This window comes from Archocentrus centrarchus, chromosome 4 (assembly GCF_007364275.1).
Source record: "Archocentrus centrarchus isolate MPI-CPG fArcCen1 chromosome 4, fArcCen1, whole genome shotgun sequence".
Taxonomy (NCBI): Eukaryota; Metazoa; Chordata; class Actinopteri; order Cichliformes; family Cichlidae; genus Archocentrus; species Archocentrus centrarchus.
The window spans coordinates 35,954,957-35,980,253 of record NC_044349.1 but is presented as its reverse complement, the minus strand read 5'-3'; the positions used below and the strand labels follow the sequence as shown (position 1 = coordinate 35,980,253).

At 45.3% G+C, this 25,297-nt stretch overlaps 1 protein-coding gene across 2 annotated transcripts; it reads right to left on the bottom strand.

Moving 5' to 3' along the window:
• Positions 1 to 1,965: 1,965 nt before the first annotated feature.
• Positions 1,966 to 24,484, bottom strand: nrd1b (nardilysin b (N-arginine dibasic convertase)). Of its 2 annotated transcripts, none has more exons than XM_030727102.1 (31): positions 24,397 to 24,484; positions 23,402 to 23,608; positions 21,984 to 22,245; positions 21,539 to 21,620; positions 20,382 to 20,535; positions 19,470 to 19,543; positions 19,243 to 19,338; positions 18,913 to 19,035; positions 18,517 to 18,574; positions 18,155 to 18,228; positions 17,812 to 17,881; positions 17,202 to 17,279; positions 16,974 to 17,094; positions 16,824 to 16,882; positions 15,063 to 15,117; positions 14,674 to 14,778; positions 14,448 to 14,571; positions 12,892 to 12,978; positions 12,376 to 12,495; positions 9,215 to 9,266; positions 8,565 to 8,715; positions 7,839 to 7,966; positions 7,216 to 7,378; positions 5,623 to 5,654; positions 5,309 to 5,447; positions 4,513 to 4,560; positions 3,891 to 3,943; positions 3,698 to 3,781; positions 3,421 to 3,628; positions 2,664 to 2,753; positions 1,966 to 2,549 (listed from the first exon to the last, which is right to left on the bottom strand). In XM_030727102.1, exons 2-31 carry the CDS (start codon positions 23,593 to 23,595, stop codon positions 2,343 to 2,345), a joined length of 3,291 nt encoding a protein of 1,096 aa, XP_030582962.1. In that variant the 5' UTR covers positions 23,596 to 23,608; positions 24,397 to 24,484; the 3' UTR covers positions 1,966 to 2,342. The 2 variants fall into 2 exon arrangements, with proteins under 2 accessions (XP_030582962.1, XP_030582963.1); XM_030727103.1 differs by lacking the exon at positions 24,397 to 24,484 and adding an exon at positions 24,163 to 24,369.
• Between the last annotated feature and the right edge of the window lie 813 nt (positions 24,485 to 25,297).

The following is a 25,297-nucleotide window of genomic DNA, read 5'->3' as shown; positions in this document are numbered from 1 at the left end:
GTTGGCCACCCTGGGCTGACGTAGCCACTTGTGGACCCGCCACTAAAGCCTACTGGGCACAGTGGAAAAGACTGTATCTAAAAGATGGTGTGCTGGCGAGGAAGTTCCATTGCACTGAAGGCAAAGTATTCTACCCCCAGATCTTACTGCCTCACCCTTTTCGCCGCTCAGTGATGCAGCAGATGCACGATGGCCCAGTGGGTGGTCATTTTGGGGCGGAGAGGACTCTGGCAACAGTCTGCCTTTCTTCCTCTCTCAGGCAGTGTCCATCCAAGCAGTCTTTCCTGTCTTGTGGCATTTGCAGCATCATCTTGGGAGCTTCATCATTATTTCACAAGAGGTATTTATATAACCAGTTCTTCTGGACAGCTCCATGTTTGAACATTTATTTGGTCAGAAGATAATGCATATATGATGAAGACACCTGTAGTAGGTGACCTTGGTTGCTCTGATGTTGTTCTTGGCAATCCATCAGCATTCAGATCCATACAGGACAGACTTCCCATTGCTGTTGGGTTTTATTTTTTTACTCAATGAATAAAATGACAAATGCTTAAAAGTAAACTGCAGGAAATTAATTAATAAATATTGGCTGAAGCAAATAATAGATAATTAAATAAATACATTAGATAGAGAGCAGACAGATAGTGGATCAGTGGACGCCAGACTAACTTCATGGCCTTTGAGAGATATGTTTATCTTATTTATGGCCTTCCTGGTCTCAGAGAAAAATATGTTTATCTTATCCTTGAAGGTTTTCTGAAAACATCTGTCTAAGGAGGGTGTGTATAGGTCACCGCACCCTGTTGCTAGGTAGAATAAAACTGCCACGTCATGATTAGAAACATGTGAGGACAGGAAGGCATGTGTTTCTTTTACAGCACTTTTATTGCTGAATGGAGAAGCTTGCGCCATGAGGCCAGAACCAACCACTGGACGAACCAATCTGATAAGGCCAAGTCTGAACCACAGCTCTCTCTGTCTGTTTTGAACTGATAGTGTTTGTAGATAGTGGTAGTATAAAGTGTTCTGTTTAGCCTAGAATCTGTGCCCTTTTGGGGGGGCGGGGGGGGGGGGGGGTCACAGCCAGCTGCTTGGATGGCCTATGATTTCCTGTCCATGTACATGTGATATCTGATTCTTTAATATATTAAATTTTTTAATTTTAAACTAAAGTTATTTAAGTGTCTTCCTTCACAAATTAAAAAAAAGACTTAACACTGTTGTAGAGTCTTGTTTTGAAATGTCTTCATGGTGACCTGCCTAGATTCCCAGATGGAGAGCAGCCTACTAAAACCACCAGATCCTCTACCCAGCCTGTGTTCAGTACCTTTCCAGGCTCTGTTATCTGTGTTAATTAGTTGGCAGCAATAAATTAGATCTTTGGTAGTTTTACAATCACACTTGTGCACTGGTCTTCTGGGATGTTTTATTTTTGTTAAATGATATTGAACAAGTCTGTCAATACCCTGGTGGTTGTGTGAATGTCAACTCTGAGGACCTTGGCATTGATAGAAATGATGCCTGGTGTCTTTCCCACACTTTAGATGTTTGATGGTGTTTTTTCTGTGGGTCCACCTGAGCAGGCGGTTCAGGAGCATACACTACCTCCTCAAAATTATGCCCATCTTTTGGCCTCCTCTGCTTTATTTTTGTTCTCCTCTTTCCATTATAATGATCCCTCACCTATTGCGGGGGTCTGTAACCCCAGCGATGCCCCACCACCAAGTCACGCAGCTGTTCATAGAAGTCATCTTTGTCCTCGTGCTCGCCAGCATTGGCAGGTGGTTGCACTGTATAATGGTTAGCCTGTAGTTTTTGGAGTCAGAATGTGCAGACTCACAAGAGTCCAAAATCGAATCTTTTTTACCATCGTGGTGATGTTTTCAGCTCAAACTTTATTTCTGAGTGACTGGTGTGCTTCTGAAAACAGGAAGTAGGACACAGTGAAACTCGAAGCATCTTAAAGAGTTTTAAATGTTTTATTACTGAGGAACAAACTGAAACATGAAGAAAGCATGACAGGATGAACACGTGTTTACAGATAAAACTTATTTTATTGATACCACAGCCCTGAGTCATCATGTTGCATTCATGTCCCCTGGGAAAAATCATTTCACAGTTAAAAGCTACAGAGAAGAGAAATTCTTTTGACCCATGAAGGGGCCATGATTGTAGTTTTTCTGGACTCTTCATTCCAAACTGACCTGAAATCTGATTCTCAGAGCATCTTAGTTCCCACAGGAAGTGAACGCAACACTGTTACAACCAATCACCAAGAAGAAGAGGACACAGCAGAAAGGTAGCCAATCAGGAGGCATTTTATTTGCAGGAGGCGGCGCCTAGCTGAGGATTTTGTGGTAGGGGTGAAGGGGGAGGGAGGAGGTGAACGCTCTGATGTCGGTGATGAGCGTGGTGTCCTGAAGTGACGCCGATGAGGCCGGCAGGAAGGTCAGCTCGCTCACTTCACCGTAGGCCGAGGATGAGGGGGCGGTGGCATCCAGGCTGCAGGTGCTCTGATCACCTTCCTCCACCCCAAAACCAACCACCTGAGCACAGACAGGAGCAGGAAGGTAAATGAAGACTCAACTTTATTTAAACAGCTGGTTCCTTACAAACACAGCTCAGAGAGAAACACTGCGTCTTGCTTCTTGTTTACTCACGTGCACGCTGAGCTTCCTGTTGCTGCTGTTTCTGTGCTCCAGGAACCAGGAGACCAGCTCCTCCTGGGTGAACATTTTCAGAGCCTCGATCTGCAACATAAACCACAGCAGGTCATCGACCGGGACCAGAACCAGGGACCTAAAGCTGCCAACGCCACCTACAGGTGCTCAGTGCTTGGTGCTTGTGCTCAGCACAAGAGATCATCCTCCATTTTCTTGACCATTTTTCCAATTCAGGATTTCAGAGGAGGCGGAGCCTAGGGAAAGAGGCAGGGTACACCTGGACAGGCAGCCAGTCCATCACAAAGACACAACCATTCACGCTCACATTAAGTTAACCTAACAAGCATGTCTTTGGTCATGTGATTATCTGTAGCTCATTCACTGGCAGGACGTTGCTGTAAACATGACAAGGAAACATTGATGGTGTTCTGGTCTGGCTGAGGTTCAGGGTCCAGAATAAATGCAGGTTGTTGAGTTTACAGGTAGAACGTTTCTCTTTTGTGTTTTGCCGCCTTCAGTATTTTGGTCACTGGCTGGTTGGTTAAACCTGGGCCTGCCTTCAGCCAGCAGAACGCTCTGAGGAAAACCTGCCCTGGGCCACGTGTGGAACTTCTGGTAAGATGGACGTCCATCCATCTCACCCTGTGACAGCCGCGATAGGCTCCACCCCCTCTGCAACCCTGACTTAGCAGTAAAGAATGGATGGATGCTCGTGAAGTAATGTGCAGACAGCGCGCAGATTCGTGTGCATCACCTCCTTGTTGAGCCGGTCAAAGATGTACTGCTGCGTGACCACCTCGAACCAGTTGCGGTCCACCTCCTCTCCCAGGTGAGCGTCCTCACACTCTTTCAGCTTGATGAGCGCCGTCACCTGAGTCCTGAAGGCCTCGTCGCTCAGACCCAAAAGACGCTCGCCGAAACTCACCAGGAACTCCTCGATCTTCGCTTCAACGAACTCAGAGCTGTGAGGAGAAGCAGTTTTAAACCAGCTCTCCTGAAAACCTGCTCTGATGTCACACAGGTACCCTTACCTGAACTTGGTGGCCTGAGTTTCCACGGTGACGGAGAATCCCAGCACGCCTGACGTGTTCCTGCAGGTGGGGTACACGTGGTACCTGGAGGTCAGGAGGTCAGAGGTCAGGAGATTTAAAACTCAGTGATGATCTGAAGAATTCTGATGATGAAGCTGTGGTTTTAAATCAGTGCGATCAGAGGAACGCTCACCCCAGGGTTTCCTTCGTCCTCAGGAAGTCAAAGCAGGGCTCCTCCATGTGCATCTGTGAACACAGACACGTGAACTTCACACAGGACTCACTGCTTCACACACAGGAAGCTGTAAATGAGGTCATTTCCTGTAGTTTCAGTCAGATATCTAGCTGAGATGGCTAACACTGCAGCAGATGCAGCTGCCTGATTAAGAAGCTTCACGAGGCGCTAACAGTGCAGATGAGCATGCTCCTGACCTGAAGCTGCTCCTCAGCTTTGGACACAGAACGGAAAACTGCTGTTTGGTCTCAGCTCACATCAGAACAGAAGCTGTTTGCGCTCTACGTGTGTTTGAGTTCTGTGGTTTACAGCACAGGGTGAACGGTCAGAGCAGAGACGTAAAGAGGTGCACAGGGAGACGACCTTAAAGGGGAGATGTTTAAGTCAGGCACACCTTTATTGGGCGGAGTCAGAACTTCATGAACCTGCTGAATTCTGAGATCCTCTCAGTGCTCTGCTGAGAGTCTGTCTCACACTTATATTAGTCTGAAACATCTCTGAACCTTCTGAATGTAACAGAGAGCAGTTCTGTTCTTCCCTCAATGTGTTCAGTGCTGGAGGTGAACGCTGCGATACTCACCACCATCAGCTCCATCAGAGCGTGCTCTCTGAGCTTCTTCAGCCCCGACTGCAACACACACAAACACACACACACACAGAATTAAACTGTCAAACTCTCACGTGATCAGTATGCCACAATCCCTGGTTGCTTTAACCAATCAGACTAAAAAAAAAAAACAAAAAACAAAAAAAAAAAAAAAAACGCTCAGCTGTGATTTTATTGATGAGAAAGAGAAGAGAAAATGGCTGCAGTTGTTAAGGTATGATACAATCTTCTTTAATAGTGAACAGTGACTGGTTCTGTCATTGCTGTAGCTCAGGAGGTAGGGCAGGACACCTACTAATCAAAAGGTTAGCAGTTTGATTCCGGGCTGCATGCCAAAGTGTCCTTGGGCAAGATACTGAACCCCAAGTTGCTCTCCGATGCAAGCGTTGGAGTGAGTGTGTGTGAATGCTAGAAAGTAAAATCACTTACCTTAGTCATGGAAGTCCTTGTATGAGTGGGTGTGAATGGGGTAAATGTAAACATGTTGTATAAGTGCTTTGAGTGTATATAAGAACTAGTCCATTTACCATGACATCGGACTTAAAGACCGGATCAGGGATATCCCTGATACTCACAGGTATACTCACTGAAACAGAAACCTGTGAAGCATCTGAAAATGGAACTACATCTGCTGACCATCAAAAACAGGATGAACGTTTCCAGAAAGTTTTGTTCTACAGCGCCGTTCATTCTGGAAGAGCTCAAGAGCACCCCCTATGGGACAAGGTGGGAGTCTGACTGCATCAGTGGTGATCTATGGTGGTTCTACCTGGTAGTAGACGGTGACCTCAGAGTTGGCGTCTCCTTTGTTGAGAGATTTCACTTTGCAGAGAAGTTGTTTCTGCGGTAGCTCCACCACCCGGAACAGCACGGGGACCTCTGCAGACAGCGGCTGGAACTGCAGCTTCCTGCACACAGTTCGGTATGACATCAGAGGTTCAGGCGCTGCAGCAAAAACTTTTCTCTGAACTTGTGACTGACGTCCTTCAGAGGACTGAAGACGTCTCTGTGGTGACGAGCTACAGGTTTGCACTCTCAATCAAAATTCAGTGTTTGAGGAGCCGACGAAGAGCAGATACTCACTCAGTGAAGTAGTGCAGAAACTCTTTGGACTCCTGTGGGAGGAAATGACATCATCAGTGAGATCAGAGCTTCTACCTGAATCTCCTCTAAAGACGCACAGATTTCACTCAGGGTTTATCTCCATGCACATGCTAGAGCAGTAACATGTGACAGGAAGTCCATCCTGTCTTTATGGTCTATCTGACTGTGTGTTTGTTTTTTTGTCTTTTCCTTTTTCCTCAGTCAGTTTCCTGAATGTGAACAAACTTAGAACAAACAGTTAAATTTACTGATCCTAAGTTTTGTTTTTATTTTTAATGGAAACATTTCTCATGGTTTCCTAAAAATCTGATAACGTCTCTGATTGGAGCAGGCGATGCTCACATTTTGTGCAGAAGAGTCACATGACACATGAATCGCCCCTTTTTATGTGAGGCCGCTGAGAGCCTGAAGCAGAGAAAGCTGATAACCACCGTGGTGATGCCCGTTATCTCTGACTGAGGGTTCAGGTTTGGTTGATCCGGCTAACGCAGAGAAAGCCTGGCTCTGTTGATCTTCCTCTGCAGCCCTCTGGGGTCCTGATATCATGAACTTGTTTTTCACTGCTGCTCTTTAATCTCTTTGCATTTGTTTACTGATAATAAAATATTTTCCTTTCATGTATGATTTATTACTTAATAATTTTCCACTTAGATAATTTTACAGTAATTTCCACCGTGTGCGATTTATATGCTCAGGTAAAAATATTTAACTTCATCTCATACACAGCCACACGTCCTGATCATTCCTTTAACCCCTAAAATTTACTGATTTCCTTCTTTAAGAGGTTCCAGTTTAACCTCGGCCGCCATCATAATCTCCCAATCTGAGATATTTTTCTTTAATTCCTTTCAAACCAGTGATGCCCAATCATGGACTCACCTGCCCTCTAAGGTGTGCCTGTTTATTCTCATCCATTTAAGCCTCTATAAGAACATTATCTGTTGTACTGCATTTGATTTATTTCCATGTAGCCGAGTTAGAGGGATTACAAAGAGTTTTTGTGTGTGCTCTGGACGCTCTGCTTCAAAGACATCCAGATGTTTTCTTGTTGAAAGTGGATCTGCTCTTTGTTCACAGCTTCAGGTATTTAAACCCCGGAAGTCCAGTCGCCCTCTGGGGTTTAAATACCCACGTCTCTCTGAAGAAGCCTTCTGGATGAGAGGTGAAACATCTTCAAGAAACAAAAAGAAGTCCAGTCGCCCTTTTTTCAAGCTCCACAGACCACTGTGACCTGGATGACTGAGAACCTACACAGACTTTCCAGCACATCTCAATGTGCTGAAAAGCCGGGATGAAGACATGAGCGTATGATTGTGTCGATCTTTACCACCGTTTCAGTGATGCATCATCACAGGAGCTCAGAGACTCTCAGATTATAGAGCTTAAAAAAATGAGACAGCGTTTCATGTGCTTCATGTTTCCTCCTCTTGGATACCAGCGCTGATGCGGGCTGACGCCTATCGTTCAGGAGGAGACTGCAGCATCTTCGCCTCCAGGTGACAGGACTCTAGTGATGTCACAGGCTTTACTGTTAACCTCAGGTGTTGGTGTGTGTGTGTGTGTGTCTCTCACCGTGCTGGTGAAATTTCCCTGCACCAGCCCCTCAGCGTACAGCTCCGCCTTCAGCCCCCTGACAAAGGTCATGAGGTCGTCAACGGTGAGACCTTTGGAGATGGCGTGATACTTCTGGATGACGGACCAGCGGCAGTGCTCGAGGATCAGCAGACGGATGTCTCTGCAGAGGAAACACCACACTAGTGACATCCAGCTGCTCAGGTACAGCGTGACACGTGCAAAAGTGATGAAGACATCCTTCAACTTCATCAGCGTCACATCTGATCAGCTCGCTGTAGATGGATATCTGTCTGTTCAGACCAGATCTGGTCCAGCAGAAACATACGAGCCCACCTATTTACATCAGTGAGCATGCTCAGAACGAGAACGGTGCTGAGACGTCGTGGCCCGAGAGGAATCAGAGGGAATCGTTTGTATGGTGGAAATGCTTCTTCTGATTGGTTTGTCAAAAGGTTAATCCAAAGGTCACGTGGAGCATTAAAACAATTTGAATGAAACAGGTTAGGAGCAGCTGTGGGTCAGAAAGGAGAGCAGGTCATCTGCTAATCAGTGGTTTGATCCTTTCCTGGATACTGAACCCCAGAGCCCTGAGTGTGTGTGTCGAGTGTGTGTGGACGTACTTGCCCAGCCTGTCAGGCTTAATGAGGATGTTAAAGTAGGTCTTCTTCAGCTGCTCTGAGAACATGGTGAAGACGCTGGACTCTGTGCTGAAATCTGCCAGCTGATCCACAATCAGCTGCAGGAGCAGCTGGAAGAAAAAAAAAAAAAAGTAGCTCAAACCGACTCACAGCCATCAAACCAACTGTATTATCCTCCATTTTCAGCCTTTAATTAGCAGATGTCTTCACGGTCAAGTAAGAGTGACATCAAACTACTCTCAGTGAAATTCAAACCTTCACAGGGAAAAAGAAAGTCCTGCATGGAGCTCCTGCTGATGTGTCGCAGGTCCCTGACCTGAAGTTAGAAATCAGCAACAAAGATGGTGGCATAGTCTAACTTCCAGGAGAAGAGCAAAGCTTTTATTTTATCAGATCTGCCTGCTGAAATGAAATTTAGGAAATGCTTCAGTAAAACTGCTTAAATAAGTACCTGCTCATCAGCAGGACTTCCTTCAGGTTTGGTTTTCACAACCAAACAAGCTTTAAAGAAAAAAAGATGATGGAAGAGACGGAGGCTGTAAGTGCAGAGCAGGGATAACCCTAAATACCATCTTTATTATTATTATTTCTTCAGATTAATTCCTCATACTGAACATTACCAGCAGAGAAAAAATAAGCTCCCTGTGACAGTTTCTCTGTAGTCTTACACCTTTTAACCCGTGTGTGTGTGTGTGTGTGTGTCCTCACAGGCAGTTTGTGGTTGAAGCCTTTCAGCCGGATCATCAGTCCGTGCTCTCCGGCCACCAGTTTGTACTCCAGCTGAGCCACGTCGGCCTCGTAGGCCGGCTCTGCCAGGTTATGAGCCAGGATGTTCACGAAGAGGTCGAACAGAACCAGACTGAGGAGGAGGAGGAGAGAGAGAGAGACAGTCTTATCATCTCCACCGTCATTACACTGCAGTCTTCATCATCATTAGGTTGCAGGTTTTTCTCTCTGAGTTTGACTTTACAAAAGGAGAACAAAGGTCAGAAACTCCACAAACATCTGGATTACGTTTCATTTTTCTGACTGACGGCTCTCAGAGTTGGTTGTTTAGTCTGTGCACCTTCAGGTTTTCTGTTTTTCAGCATTTGGATATTTATATTTTTAAAAGTGGAACCATCTCAGACTGAGCGCCCTCTCACTCTAAGCTGTGATCGTCACGCTCCATTCACCTCCCTGTTCACCACTCTGCTCGTGAAAATAGATTTGGTGACTTTTTTCTCAACAGCACAGAGAGAAAAACCTGTGGATGAACCCCGAGAGTGAGGCTCAGTCCCCGCTCCACTCAGAATTTAACAAATATTCTGCAGCCTCGGTTTCTGTGGTGGATATAATGTGTTCAGGCGGTCTCTTACTTCTCTGGACTCTTCTGGATCATCGGGGAGATCAGGTTGAAGCGAATGTAGGCTGAAACACAGGAAGAAGTCAGTGTGAAACAAGCAGAAGTTTCAGCTGCAGCCGTCTGAGTGAAACCTGAAGATATCTGATCGTTCTGCCCTGAGGACATTTGATCAGCCTAAAGGTCTACATGAAGCATCAGGTTGGCTGAATCAGAAGTGTCTGAAGAAGCAGCAGAAGAAGAATTTCTCTTTATGATTCAGGACAAAGAGGCTCAAATACACAAACAGACTGCAGACTGAGGAAATCTGAGCAGGGCCAACCAACAGTCCAAAACACAAATATTCAGGTTACACAGACAGCAGACAGAAAACAGAACACCTCATATTAAATAAAAAAACACATTATTGAGTAATTATCCAAACAGATTCTGATTCAGCTGTCTTCAGATGTATCATTTCTCTGCCTTTCAGGTTCTGTTACGGTGGGTTACAAATACAGTTTTTAACTGACGTCATACTGCGTCATTTTTAATTTAGATGGTGTAATGACTCCAAATATCCACAAGATGGAGCTGTTCCACCTGCTGAGGCTGCAGCAGGCTCACCCTCAGGTGCATCCTGATGAAACTGACCTTTAATGACCAACATGCTGACCACCTGCCCAAGCTGGTTTCAGGCACATTAAACTGGTCTGTACAATTTAAAGTTGCACAGAAACACAGACAGACTGTTTTCACTGTGCTGTCTTTGTGTTTCCTCTGCAGACTCTGGGTCCCAGCAGATGTCAGACTAACTGCCCTCTAACTCTGCTGCACACACTCACACTCAGACACTTTCTGAGGAAGGTTCCTCCCTGAGAGCTGACCTGGAAGCATCTGCATGGCTTCATAATCAGAGCTGTTCCAAATCTCACATACTAAGGAAAGGAGCTTCCTTTATTGCCTCCTTTAGCAGAGGATATATTGGGATCATCTTGATGAAAATAGAGGAGAAATGTCTTTGCTGTAGTGCAGCCTTTAAGATTATCATGAATTGCTGTTTACTTCAGGCCTGCTCGGATCAGTGATGGATGGAGGGAATTTTACTGCAGTCGCAGAAATCCTAAACAGGGAGGAGGAGGAAAGGAGTTCCTCTGGATCAGAGCAGTAAAATACAACAAAAGAAGATGGATTTCATTTTATAGGTTACGGGACAGAATTATTGTAATCACAGGATGATCTAACAGTGTGATTTAATTGTTTTCAAAGATGCAGCCGGTTCACTTCAGTAATCAGCAGCATTCTGCTCAGAAACCAGCAGACCTGAGGAGGGAGCTGAGGGAGAGAGTGATGTTAACCACAATAATTCAGTGTAAACTCAGGTTCATACACGTTTCTGTCTGAAACCAGCGAGGCAGCTCAGATCAATGAGAGGAGGCTGCAGGAGGATCGATACGCTTTTGATTTCAGGGAAAACTGCTGACAGAAATCACTGCGCACTGCAAAGAGTCCTGAGGACAGAGACTCGGGCTGAGCGCAGGATTTAAATATGTGCATAGCTTTAAAATAAAAAAAATAAAAAAAACAGCACATTGCAACATTCAGACATTAATTTAACACAGATTCATTAATAGCTGCACTCCTGGTAGCAACTATCACAACCACAACAGGCATCACACAATTGTTTTTGTTCGGCGTAGATTTTGTACAGTTTGCAGTAAATTGTGTATCACTGTGTAATTCACATTTGCATTTAAATATTCTCCCCCTGAACAGAAAAATCTTATAAACACATACACCAAAACTACTTCTCAAAAACACTTTCAATCACAAACTGATGCTGAGCCTCTTTAGTAAACGTTAATAAATACAACCTGAAATTTTCCTTTTCTATAAAATTCCAACCTTAGTTGGCTGATCCTGTTTAAATGACTTGCAGGGAGAAAACAGCAACATTTACAACATGCTGTGGGGAAGTAGTGCATGCAGGAGTTGGGAAGCAACTTGGGGTTCAGTATCTTGCCCAAGGATACATTGGCATGCAGCCTGGAATAGCCAGGAATCGAACCGCTGACCTTCCGATCAGTAGGTGACCTGCTCTACCTCTTGAGCTACAGCCACCCCATGTTGTCATTTCAATGGCGGACGTCCAGTGTCACACTGTTCATGAGAGTAGTGTAAGGTTGTTCGGATTCTCAGCACACCACTCCCCTCTTTTCCTAACTCCTTATCAATCCTCCTCCCCACCTTTCCTTGACCTCAGTGGACATTTTCATCAAGGTTAAGGAAAAGGAGACAGGAGGGACTTTTGGAACACAGCCACAGACTGTAAATAAAGGTGGAAGCAGTTCGTTACCCCTGTATGATTTCTAATGTTCAGCAGGGGATGGCTTATAAAAAGGAGTCTGTTTGGACAGAGGTCTGTGAGCCTCCTGATCTCTTCCCTGATGAGCTGATGGTCTCAGTCTCTGGTTTCAGGCCTTACTGAATAACACGGGCGGGGCTAAACAGTGATGGACAAGTTGCTAACATGAGCATAAGCATTGAGGCTTCAAAAGCAGGACCTTACAAACCAGTGAGTTATGGCACTGTGGTTGTGTCCATCTTTCAGATACAGTCTGTGGTTGTTACTAGATCATCAGTATTACTCACATCATCCGTGAGGTCTTCTGGATTTCTTCCATCAGATGATTACTGTGTGGTGGATTTATTTCTCATGTTTACACTTGAGACAATTAATCAACTGATGGAAAATTAAATTTTAATCATCAGTTTAAGCTGCCATTATACTTCTCATGTCTGCAAGTCTGAAAGGGGCCGCTTGGGTCCCAGTGATGTAAATTTGATCATCAGGCGGTGAGCTCGAGGCTGTTTGAAGATGTCCGCGTACTCGCCTGATTTTTTGTGACCGTGTGGACTTGTCCCCGGAGAACGTAGATTACACCAAGTACACATGCGCTCCAGGCGGCGGGCTTCAAAGACAGGAACGGCTGCTCAGCCGTTGGCTCTCCAATGTCAGAGTATAATCAAGGCTTTCGGTCTGAAAGTGTTTCCAGCTCCTCACATGTGGACGTGTGTTCCTGTGTCTCACTTGTGATTATTTCACTCTGAACTGTTGTGGAGCAAACTCTGGTTGTCTGGTCTTGGGTCTCTTTTTCTGTTGGAGCTTCATAAACACACCTGCCTGGCCCGACTCACCTTTGGGAATCTTGAACTTGTTGTCCTTCTTGTACCACAGACAGCCACGCTCGCTGTTCACGATCTTCACAGGATACTCCGTGTCCGGACAGTCTGACGGTTTCAGAGTGAAATCCGTCGCTGCGGAAACAAGAAGAGAAACAAACAGAAGATTGAATCCATTGGTTTTTGTTTTTAACGGTTTTTTGATTTTGCACTGACAGCTCGCAGTGAAGCTCCATCCTCTGACTGTAATGCTCCAGACAGATCGGGTCAGCATCAGGTCAAGTCCATGACAGGGAAACACTGAAACACTGATCGTGGAGCTAAAATGTACTGAAGTGCAGCTGAAAGCATCAAACCTGGGGTCACGGCGTGACAGTAAGGGTTTTAGAAGATATTTTTTTGTTTCCTAAGCTATTTAAAAGAATCCTGAGCTCTTAAATCCTGACTGATTTTTGATCTAAACATCAGATTCCTTCAGCTGAAGGTTTGAAAGCTGGTCATCTGAAGCTGCCAGCCTGTGTTCACACTGACCGATGAATTTGTTCTCGGCAGGCAGGTGGAGTTCAGGGTTGAGTTCGAAGTCTCCTGCCCAGCGCTGCGCCCACTCCTCTGGGATATCTGACAAGACAAAAAAAACGCACCCACATTTAGAGACACAGGAAACAATTACAGAATCAGACCATCCTCGGACCCTGAACACACTCTCAAACGCTACACTAACTTCACACCGCTCACTGCTGATTGGCTCATTTGATCCTTTTCCACTTTGCCGGTGACAGCAGAGACAGCAGTAACAGTGATGACGGTGTGTTGTGAACAAAGAAGCATGTTGCACAGTGACTCTAAACTGACTGGAGCTGTGAATGTGATCGTTGTCTGTCTCTCTGTGCTGTAACACCTTGTGACCTGACCCTGCATCCCACCCTGTGACAGCTGGGATCGGCGGGACAAACGGATGGATAGCGATAACACTGTCACAGGATTAACTAATGTGTGTTAGGATGTTATGGACACATTAAGACTTTGAGCAGCAGTTTGTCACTGAATGATTTCCAGTCTCTTCCTCACAGCGAGGATTACAGATTATCAATATTCGCTAACAGCAGATACCTGAAGGAAAAGTATCTGCACCATCTTAGAGGAGGGAAAAGCTGAATCAGTGCATCTCTCATTTTCAGCTGGACTTTTAACCTCCAAAAGGTCCAATATCATGAAAGGTGTTATAAGATTTTTAAAAACTTCGTGCTGTGACAGTCTCCTGCTGCACTCATTCCTTGGCTTTAAAACCACTCGAGCTTTTCTCCTTGTTCTGTGTAGTAAGTGCTGGAGGTAACCAGCAGGTGTCGAGCTAAAGTTCGCCCTTGAATGTGGAGGAGACTCCCAGCATGCTCCTAACACAGATGCTGTGGACGGTCTCACTGTGGGCTGCGTTCAGACTGTTTTCTGGCTTTCAGCTGCGGTCTGACTCTGATGAAGAACTGAAGCTGGCTCACAGCTGTGCCTGAGCTGATTAAACTGGATTTTTTTTAAGACTTTCATTATTTTTATAGCTATCAGGCTGCTGTACATTTCATTTATCACGAAAGCAGATATTTGATGCACAAACACAGGCAGGACTGAAAGTGTCCTGCACAGCTTTGCTCTGTTTTAAAGTAGACCTTGTTTGTTGTTTTAATGGTAAAGGCTGCTGACTCCTGGTTTAAAGCCACCAGACAGTAGTTTTACCTCAGAGCACGAGACCGGCTGGTTTACTGCTCTGCTGTCAGTGTTTTAATTCTGACACAGCAGCCCGCGATGTTCTCAGAGACACGTTTCTGAGTCTGGTGACTTTGACTACAGAAACATGACAGCTCCAGTACCATAGCAACATGTTTGATGTTGCTATAGTAACATGTCAAAAAGATCTGTGTGAGAGCAAGAGACGTGATGAAAATATCCTGAATGCAGCCTACAGATAACCAAACACTTCCATGCTCTGCCATCATGAGGACAGCCCAGGCCACCCTGGGTGGGTCATTAGTGACCTGGTGGATGTTGGAGGTTAGCGCAGACTAACAGAGTAACTTTGCTGCGGTTACGGGTCGTACCCTCGATGCTGTAGCAGGTACCGAACCATTTCTCTCTGAGAGGACAGCAGCCTTCGTTCTCCGGCGACAGCAGCAGCAGGTTCGCTCTGTCGGGCGTCAGCAAGGACAGAGCGGCAGAGATCACCTGACAACACAAATGCTTTACTGAGAGACCGTAAACTCTACACAGGACAGCCTGATTCTGGATCAGGATCTGGATCTGGATCTGGATCGTGGTGGTGCTCACCTGCGGGTCATACTCAAACATGAGCTGGTCTCCGGTCAGGAAGTCCTGTTTGGGAAACAGCTGCATGTTCTCGCAGATGTTCTCCACAAACTCGATGGGATCCGTCTGTCCGACACAATCAGAAGTGAGCGTTTCACAAAGAAACCCTGCTCTGTAGTATGACAGTCCTGCTTTAACCGAGTTCATTATCAAACTCAGCGTTCACACAGGAAACATCTGAGTTACATGATGCTTGGATCTATAATTTCTGTACTACTCTTTGTCACTGCTGTCCCTGATAAAGGTCTGCCTCCTCCTCCTCCTACGAGTGTCTACCTTCAACCTCTGCTCTCCTTCCTGAGCTCACATCAATTCACCCTGACTGTGTGTCTGTGCTGCAACACTTCTACCTGTTCCTGGTAGTGGAACTCGTTGGCTTCTATCTTCTGAATTTCCTCATAGATCCTGAAAAACAAAGAAAACAGAAGATTTTCAACAACAACGAATAAAAACAGAAAAAAGTTTTTTGTTTTTTTTTAAATTAGAGAAAGAAGTCTCGCAGCTCAGCAGCCACAAACGAGGAGGAGCCTCAACACGAAGGTCAGTGATCACGGAAAACAACATCTGGCTCCTCCCACAGAATTCCAAATAAAGGCTGTGCTGATTCCCACTATGGATACTGTAAGAAAATCAAAGTACACTTACCTCCATCTATTCTACCATAACAAGCAGATATGATCATTGACATGATTGGTTTGTATGTTTCCTGGTCCAGCTGTTGATTGAGTGCTTGGGGGCGGGACAACCTACATTTTTCCTCTAACAGGAGATGTCTCCTCATTATATAACGTCTGACTATGACATGTTTTGATAAGAACTCTGCCCAATCACGGAGCTCTTCATTACTGATGGGTTGTTACTGCTGCACAGTTCTGACTGATGTGGAGCTACAGTCACAGTGTCTGCTGACAGCTAGCATTAGTGTTAGCTAGCTAACTTACAGTGGATTAAAGCTTTTCTGCTCATTTCCAGCTCCAGATTTTTATTCTCAGGCTCTACCAGAGCAGCTCTGCATGTTAAACTTGGTACAGCCTCTCAGTCCATCCTGTCTAAAACAAGCTATTTTAGCTCCTCCCCCTTTAAGACAACTTTCTTCTGACTGGCCAGCTGAACTTGCCTGATTCTGAATCTGCAGGAGGAACACCAACTGCAGCAAAGATCACAGCAGGACTCCTCTGCTTGGCAAATATGACACTCATGTTCCACAGTAAGTGGTTAATAACAGAGAGTTGAGTCTGTAAGTCACACCTGGATATAAACACTGCCTGTATGTGCTCCTGAAATGTGCTGGAGTGCAGACTGAACATCTGTAACCATTATTAGAAATTTGTTTACCATGAACTGTCACCGCAACAGGAGATATTTGTCAGGAAGTGAAGAGGAGCAGAACAGGCCCACTTTAATGTTTGAGGATCAGCTTTTACTAACAGATGTCTGTGAGGTGGATCAGTAGAAGTGCCTGAATGTGAGCGCGTGCAGCCGACTGAGAAAAAACTCTGCTCATCTAAACAACTTTGATATTTGGTGAAAAAGATCTGAAAGCGGTTAAAAGCAGGAGGATGTCTCTTCCTCCTCAGATGAGCAGCAGGTTCAAACCCAAAGACTTCTTACTATCTGCTGCAGCACCACGCCGCCCGGACGTGAGAGGACAATAAGTTCGGACTGTCAGAGGCTCGTATGATAATCTCAGTATGCAGCGAAACAACAGAAACATGTTCTTAGATTTGAAAAATGACCGTCGGGTAAAACTAGCCTGTGTAGGTGGAGTGAACGTTGATCACAACCATTTCACAACCAAATCCAGTGTCCACAGTGACATGTTTGCATTTCTCCGACAGCAGCTCGGTGTGATCAGACGTCTGCTGAACTCTCATTTTTCAGCCAGATGTGAGTGATTTTAGCCTCTACGTCTGTGACCATTCAGACACCACTTTGAGCTCTAACCAACAGGAAGCTGCTCAGAGAAGAAACAGGCTTGTCACAAGATGACCTTTGTCCTTTCAACCAGACGTAAACTGATGTCTTTCTGCAGGCAGACGACCAGATTTAACCCAGAAAACATCATCTATAGAAGTCTGCCGCTCAGAGGGCAGTTAGTGTGTTAGTCTGACCTCTGCTGGGGGCCCAGAGTCTGCAGCATCTTCAGGTACTGGAACACAAAATGGACGACCTGCAGACAGAACAACAGCATGGTGAGGCATGGAGGACATCCTGAAGAGGCTTAATTCACTGTCTGTGTGTGTCTGTGTGTGTGTGTGTACCTGGTAGAAGTTCTGGTAGCCCTGGTCGGTGAGAGTGATGGAGATGGAGAAGATGGAATAGGTGGTGTTCTGGTCGAAGCCAGTCTCACTATTTCCTCCAAACAGAGCCAGAGCCCAGCACCTGAGCACGAATACACACAAACACACACACACACATATATATATAAACACAGAACACACACACACACACCGATTTCCTGCCTTCACTCATCTGTTTTTGTGACTCACTTCTTCCTGAGCAGTGACAGGATGCTGCCGGTCCCCTCGTGTCCGATCAGCCAGGAGATGTAATGAAGAGGCTTCACTCTGACAGGAAAACACAAACAAACATCTTCACACATTCAGCTGTGAACATTTATAGACGTCACCTGAGAGAGCCGCACACCACACCACAAACATCAGACCGGATGTTCAGCGCTCCTCAACCTGCAGCTCCATCGTACAAACTGTGTGATGGTCTGAGGTGATGTAATGACTGCTTGTTCTTCACCTGAACCACGCTAAATATTTCCTGCTACACGTGAGAGGTCAATGGAAAACATTGTGATCTGATTCTCCCGACTGTGTTCGAGCTGTTAGAGTTCAGGAGTGTAAATAGCTCCAGACTGAGGCTACGCCTGACTGGTGATGATGCAGATGATGTTTAAGTGGAACTGTGTGTAATAACCTGGCTGCAATGATAACAATCAATGCAATCAGTGATCGCCGTGATATGAAATCTGAGTGTGAGCTCTGTGAGACTCTTGTAGGCAGAGCAAACTCTCCTCTTCATCCTGTGATAAGAGCCCAGTTGACTGCACTGAATCCCCGAGGGGTTAAAGGTCAGAAATGGACTCACCTGTAGTGTTTCCCCTGTGGTGGGACGGCCCAGCTGATGGTCAGAGCGTGAACCTTCCTCACAGGTACCACTGCAACACACAAGCAGTCTTCATCACTCCTGATTTCACAGTGAAACATCATCAGTCAGTGTCAGGATCTAAAGCTGCAGAGTTTCAGCAGGAAACCAAACCGCTTCACTTCCTGTAACTCTGCTGTCAGGTATGATGGCAGACTTTGGCCAATCACAGAGACAGAGAGTACTCTTACTGGCTGTTTTGCTGATGAGTAATATAGCACCATATTCATTACCACTGCTCATAATAACAGCTACATGAAATAATCAATAATCAAAAATGAATGACCTCTGTAGAGTTTGTTGAAGGCCGGCGTGTCAAACGGCTGCTGCAGGTGAGAGAAGTCGGGTCGAGGTTCACCGCTGGAAACAAACACGTTGACATAATTTCTATAACTGATTGATCTGATCGTCATTCTATCCTTTAATCAATACCAATAAATGTCTATTCATCAAACGGTTCTGATCAGGTAAGAGGCTGAAGGTCAGAACTGAATTCTCTGATCAAATCTATTAATTAAATGACTGATTACTGCAACTTTTATTCATTTAAACATTTTGATCACTGTTTATTAGTTTTACACAGAACAGTGTTTGTATGTCAACACTTTAGTGTGTGTGTGTGTGTGTGTGTGTGTGTGTGTCCCTTACTTGTTGGGCACCTTGATGAAGATCTCCCTCACCCACTCTTCCAGAGTGTCCAGAGTCTCTGAAGAACACAAAGACTGCGTGACCGTGTGGTCCTGCTGCAGCTGTGTTACAGAGCTCGTTTCTGTCCACAGTTTCTCTTTATTCTGAACTTAGTCTCTAAATAAACATTGTTAGGGGTCTAACATTCAGTCCAGTCCGTCATCACTTTGTTTTTGCTGCTTTTTTGTGGCACATTAAGAACATACAGAGATGTGAGGCTGAAATGAGCTCAGTGTAACGTGTTTGACTCTGCACGCTGAGTCCTTCCTCACTGACTGCAGGTTAGACTACAGGCAAACTTACAGATTAAGAGTGAAACAGTGTTAAAGACCCGTATGGCAGCAGCTCTGCTGTTACCTTTGGACTGAACGGTGAGCGTCATGTACTGAGCAGAGTAATATCTCTTCCAGAAGTCTCTGAGCCGCTCGTAGGTGTTGATCTGCTTTTCTCTGGGCTCGATCTTTAATGTCTGAGCATTACCTGATGGGAACAAAACAACACCTGTTAAACAAGTCTGAGGTGTTGTATTATTGTAGGGTCTTTACCTTATAATATAAAGCACCTTGAGGTGTTGTTGTGATTTGGTGCTGTAAAAATGAAATTGAAATACACACAAATCTGTCCACAAACAACAAAAATGCTTCAAAACAAGAGCGAGTGTGTGTGTGTGTCTCTTCTTGTTCTCACCCCAGCAGAACTTGCTCATCGGGTGTCCCGGTTTGGCCAGACTCCCAAACAGCATCTCCTTCCGATGGGAGTCAGATGGTCTCGCCAGCTGAAACTCTGAGTATTGTGGAACAGGAAGTGATGTCACAGGACAGTAGAGAGAGAGGAAGCAGAATGTGAGACTGTGAGACCCTGCAAGAGCGCCTTAATGTACTGCAGGGTTTGTATATCAGTTTGTTTGGACTCACCGCTGTCGACAGCCTCCACCTCTCTGTCGACGGCGTCCTCGATCATCAGGGGACAGATGAAGAACTGAGCCCACCTGGAACACAGACGGCACGCCGTACTCAAGTCAGAAGTCATACTGAAGGACAGCTCAGCTTCTTTGACTGTAAACTCTGTCAGTGCTGATTAAAAGTGTCCAAAGATCCATTAATGAGGTTTTAAAATGGTCTTTTTGATGGATTAATAAATGAATTTGAGGACATAACTAAGGCAACAATTTAATTTAATTACTGTGTCCAACAGTTTGTCCTGGCAGGAGAGCTCACTACGTTTTTAGGACATTTTAAGCTCATCACACTAACTGTGCGTGATGTTACCATGACCAGGCAGCTGAAGCAGCAACAGCTGAGCTGTTTTTATTCTTATTTGAGAACAGCGACTCTCTTGCTCAATCTTTAAATTTGTCCTGAATATTGAGTAAATGTTTTCTGAGCACAGATCGTAGAAGACCACCGAGTCGAGACAGAGACAGGACTGTGGGAAATTTTAACAGTTTCTGATATTTCACAGGCTAAACCACAAATTCAAAAATCTACAGAAAGGCAATCAATGGGTGCGACAGCACCTCCATCCTGCAGAGGGAGCACTTTTTCTCAGCTGCTTTCTTTCAACACAGTCGGACCAGTTCACCTGGGCTCAAGTCCTCAGTCAGCCGTCTGTCCACTGCTCTAAAAACAGCCTCAGGACAACATGGCCTCACAGCGTCTGCAGTGAACCAGCTGACCTCCCATCAGAGGTCCAGATGGCCCAAAGAGCTGCTGTCCACTTGCAGCGAAGACACCGCCTTAACGTGCCCGAACGCTCACGGTGGATCTTACAGAGTGAGTCTAGGCATAAAATCCCAGAGCAGGTAACAAGAAACCCGAGGAGCCCACCTGTCGAGCGCCTCTCTGAAGTACTTCCTCTGCACATCGAACTGGAAGATGGTCCTCTCGCAGTCCGTGGAGGCATTGTCACTGCCGCCATGCTTCTTCAGGAAGGCGTCGAAGCCGTTCTCCGCCGGGTATTTCTCACTGCCCATAAACACCACTGAGGGTGAGGAGGAAGCACAGAGAGAAGATTTCATACAGTGGAGTGTACTGCTGTCTTTAGAGAACATCTCAAACTGGCTCTGACCAAAAGAGAAAGAAGTGGGAGACCACCGAGTAACCGAGTAACGGGAGAACTACATCAGAATTACCCGCGTTGGTTTGTGAAAGCAGATGTTCGCGCTGCTGCAGCAAAGCTTTAGTTTTTTGTAAATTTCCTGGAGGGAAATTTATTATTTTCTTATAGTGAGAACTTCCTGATGAGTTTTAGAAGAAAGTTTTTTGATTCTTTGGCCCTAAGATCGAACCCACAGAGGCTCACGCTCCTCCACACACTGAGCTGGCCACGCTGGCAGCTTCTTCTTTATTCATTACAGCAGTTTCCAGCTTTAATAGACAGCTGGAAAAGGGTTTTTAATGCATTTTTACAGCATTAACAGTACTTTCAATGATTTCAGTTATATTTGTGGAAAATGATTATACCTTACCTTTTAATTCACGTCATTTACTTTGAATTTACAGCAGGCACTGCTAACAGTGGGGGAGTCTGCATTTGCACAAGTTCAAATATTTCAACTTCTGCAAAAAAAAAAAAGTCTCTTCATGCTGCCTCAAGAAAACCATCAGCTGACATCTCCTGACACCACTCACAGTCAGAAAAGGAGTGGGAGTTTCTGACGCTGTCCGAGAGCAGCTGCGTGGTACAACTTCACTTTTAAAAAAGGAGAGAGCTCAGAGAACGTGACGATTTCATGATCAGTTCTAAAAAGATGGTTCTGTAGTTTGATTCCAGCTGTTGGCTGGACTCCTCCTCATCTCTTTGGCTGTTACAGCAAATGTGACTTTATTCACGAGTGAGGGGAGGCAAAACTTTGCGTTGTATCTGCTGTGAGCACACGTAGATTGATCAGTGGAGCAGGGGATCTAATTAAAACCATGTTTTTTTGTTTTTTTAAAGTGACCTGACAGTTTAGAGTGATATTTGTGAAGATGTTCACACTCACTGTGCTCCAGGAAGTGTGCGAGGCCGGGCAGCTCGTCAGGGTCGCTGAAGTTCCCGACACTGATGCACAGAGCAGCTGCTGCCTGAAAACACACACACACACACACACACACACGAGAACCAGAATCCATCGTCAGAAGGTTCAAGACAATCATCATCTCTGAGGCTGAAAACTGAGGATGTACTGAAAATTGCTGAGCTTCAGTTTTGCTGAGTGAAATTTGAAGATTTTATTTGGATGTTACTGAGTGCTGATCAGCAGGTATCTGTGTGTGTGTGTGTGTGTGTTGCTCCTGTACAGTCTGATAACCAGGGTAGCTAGCATTAGCTGATAACTTAGCGCCACCCTCTGATCCAAATATGGTCACTTCCTGAAACAATAAAACAACATGGCGATTGCACAAGGAAGATGATGAACCTTCATCACCTATTCTCCACACACCCACCTGTTTCTCAGAGCTCTTCTTCTTCTTCGCTGGGTTCTCCTCATCCAGCTCTTCAAAGTCGCTGTCCTGCTCTTCTTCTTCTCTGTCCCCCTCTTCCTCTTCTGAGCCCTCACCAGAATCCCCCTCATCATCTTCCCCACCCTCCTCCTCCTCCTCTTCTTCCTCCTTCTGCTCCTCCTCCTCTTCGCCGCCTCCCTTCCCGTCGGACCCGCTGAAGTCGGAGATGAGGAGTGCTCGGAGGCCATTGCTCAGCTCGATATATCTGCAGGAGAGCAGAGGAGTTCACACAGTAAAAGCTCAGGTAGCATCACACCTGGACCAAAGTAACACCTTTAAGCACGGCCTGAACTTCCTGTCAGAGTCCTCAGACTCCAGAGGTGTCTGAATGATGCTGCATATGTGCGGTTGTTCTGATTTACTCCAAGATCAGAGACTGCAGCTCTTTAAACATCTGTGACTCAGAACAGAGGAGAGACAGAGCAGTCATGTAGCCCACTCTCACTCGCTGCACTGTGATTGGTGGAAGGCTACATACCTGCTGCCAAAGGGCTGCAGCATAGAAACATTTGCCAAATCTTCTCTGCCAGCGCCAAACAGCTTCTTCTACTATTGACTCTTTTTTGGCATTTCTGGTACCCCAGGTGCAACCCACATTTTCCTTACAAATGTGGCTCCATTTAAGGGGAAACAAACAGGATTTATTTAAGATTTATTACCAAGAACAACAAAGAAATAATCGACCAAAAACACATTTCTTTAGTTTTTGTGCCAAGTATATTTCCACCCATTTTCAAAAATTTCTCAAAAATTTTCATTTTTGTATCTCTGAAACACTTTGTCAGTGTTCACATAGTGTAACATGCTGCATTTGTGTAACTTTTTTTAGTCGTACTCACCACTCACAGTGTTTTAGACTACAAGTGGTATTTTAACTACACAGTCAAACATTCAGTGCTGTGTTCTATATGCCTCTAACACGTTATCACATCCATGGCCAGTTTAGAATCACCAGAGAACCTAACATGAATGTCTTTGGACTGTGGCAGGAAGCCAGAGAACCCAGAAAGAACCCACGCAGGGTTCGAACCAAGAACCTTCGTTTTGTGAGGCAACAGTGCTGCTAACCATTGTGCGCAGCCTCAGACGTGACAGAGTGCGTCAGTAAAAACGAGGCTCATCTTAAACTGAGAGGAACAAAGTGCTCCAAGAGCCTTCAGGAGGAGATTACACGATGACCTGATGCAGGACAGCAAAAAAGTATTTCAGACAACCTGACTGGCTGTAACGTTTACTTTCCACCAATCACAGGAAGGAGTTTACCTGCAAAGCAAACACCTGAAGCAGCTCTCACTAATAAATATGTTGTTCTTGCTGTCAGCAGGCCGGAGTGGAGCTGAGTAAACACTTATCTATCCCACCTGTATCTCTTCGGGTCGCTGGGTGATTTGATGATCTCCGGATCTCCCTGGTCGTCCACAGCAGCTCCTGCCTCTCCATCTCCAGCAGCCACCTGAGCCCTGGCGTCCTGCGGAGGCGGAGGCTCACCCTGGTCTGGAGCAGATGCCGGACTTGCTGCACAGGTGCTGCTCACTGACTTGTTGCTCTGAGGCATTTTGGAAAGTGCTCTGCAATGAGGCGCAAATACGCGTTATACAACAATAATTCAATCAGCACTGACTTCGATAATGAAGCTAAACTGGACTCTTTTCTTTAGGACTGTGTGGGAAACATGAATTCAGACTGCGCAGATTTCGTTTAATTAAAAACTTCATTTATTAATTTAATAATGGATCTTATCGGAATCAAATCCAACTCACAATTCACAGGGAAAAAATAGCCTCATCTGACCAATGTTAACATTCTATATATATATTAAATGAATGCCGAATTAAAAAGTAACATCTCCTGCTTTAAACGCTACCTCAGGTTTTATTTCGGTCGGTAAAGTTTACAGGTAACATGGAAAAGTTTCATTTTATGAAGGGAATCTGGAGGCTCAACATCGTCTCTCGCGAGAACAATGTTGAGCGCTAACGAGGGTTTAAACAGAGCGGAAGCTCATGTGAAATTCAGACTATTTAACGGTTAGCTTAGCCGCTCGGAAAATAGCGGAGGAACCAACGGGCTGACCGGTGGCACAAACTTCAAATAAGTACCGACAGCGTCTCCAGATACAAACCGAGCACCGGAATCTTCAGGCGGAGGCGAAGCTGCTGGCACTAATCCAACATATTTTAATCACACCGGTTAATGGAACGTTAGCTACTCCAGCTACTCGGAAGCACAGCTCGCTACCCGCCCCGGCCGGGCAGGCGGAGGCTGTGGGCCGGTCAGCGCGCACCAGCTCCACGTAGACTACAACACACGGACGGTGTGGACCGTTTTTACCTGCCGGGAGGAATAAAATACTCACCTTCGTCGCTATTGACCGCTGGAGTTTCAGTGAAGCAGCACAGTATTATCCAGCTGGTCAAAACAGAGCCTCTGATTGGCTGAGATCACGTCAATCGCTGACCGACTGGCCATTTGATTGGTCGACACTGACCGAGCTGAATGGTTGTGAGAAAAATGTTTAAAAACGGTCATTTCTGCAAGAAAATACATAAATAAATAAGCGGACATAGCCTCGGTTTGTTACAGTCTTGATTATTGTTTTAATTTAAATACAGAAAAGTCGTTTTCATGACGTAAAAAGGTGTATAATTGTAAAAATTAGACTGGATTTGAAATCCACAGTAATAATGATTATGATGAGCTACAGCAGCCAAAACATAAAAACAGTCCAATAAAGGTTCTGTGGATGCACTTTTTATTTTAAACACAGGTAAATAGAACTTCAGGTTTCCTGAGTCAGTTTTCTAGTTGAACCCTCGACTTCTGAGTTAATTTGCAGACTGAAACAGCTGGGCTACCAGCAGCTTGGATTCAAACTAATTGTTTTTTTCCTGATTTTTGAGCCTTTTGCAGCTAAAATTGAGTTCTGAACATGTTCAGATAGAATTTACTGACAAATATTTAGATTTTCAGATCAGCAGGGGCTTCGGGAGCTTCAGATGGACCGTGGACACAACCACAAAACAACTCAAAACACACACATCAGGTTCAGAGACAGAAAAATAAACCTCACACACCGAATGACTGAAAGCACGGGTGCACTCAAAAATAACTCACAACATCCAAAAGTGCTGTTGGCCATTAGTGTGCCCATCAGGCTACTGGCAGCAGCATCTTTAGGTGGCACAAATCCCCTGGAAGCACAAGTTCTATAATATATAATTACAGGTCTCAGTAACTCTTAATGGGGTGTGTATGAG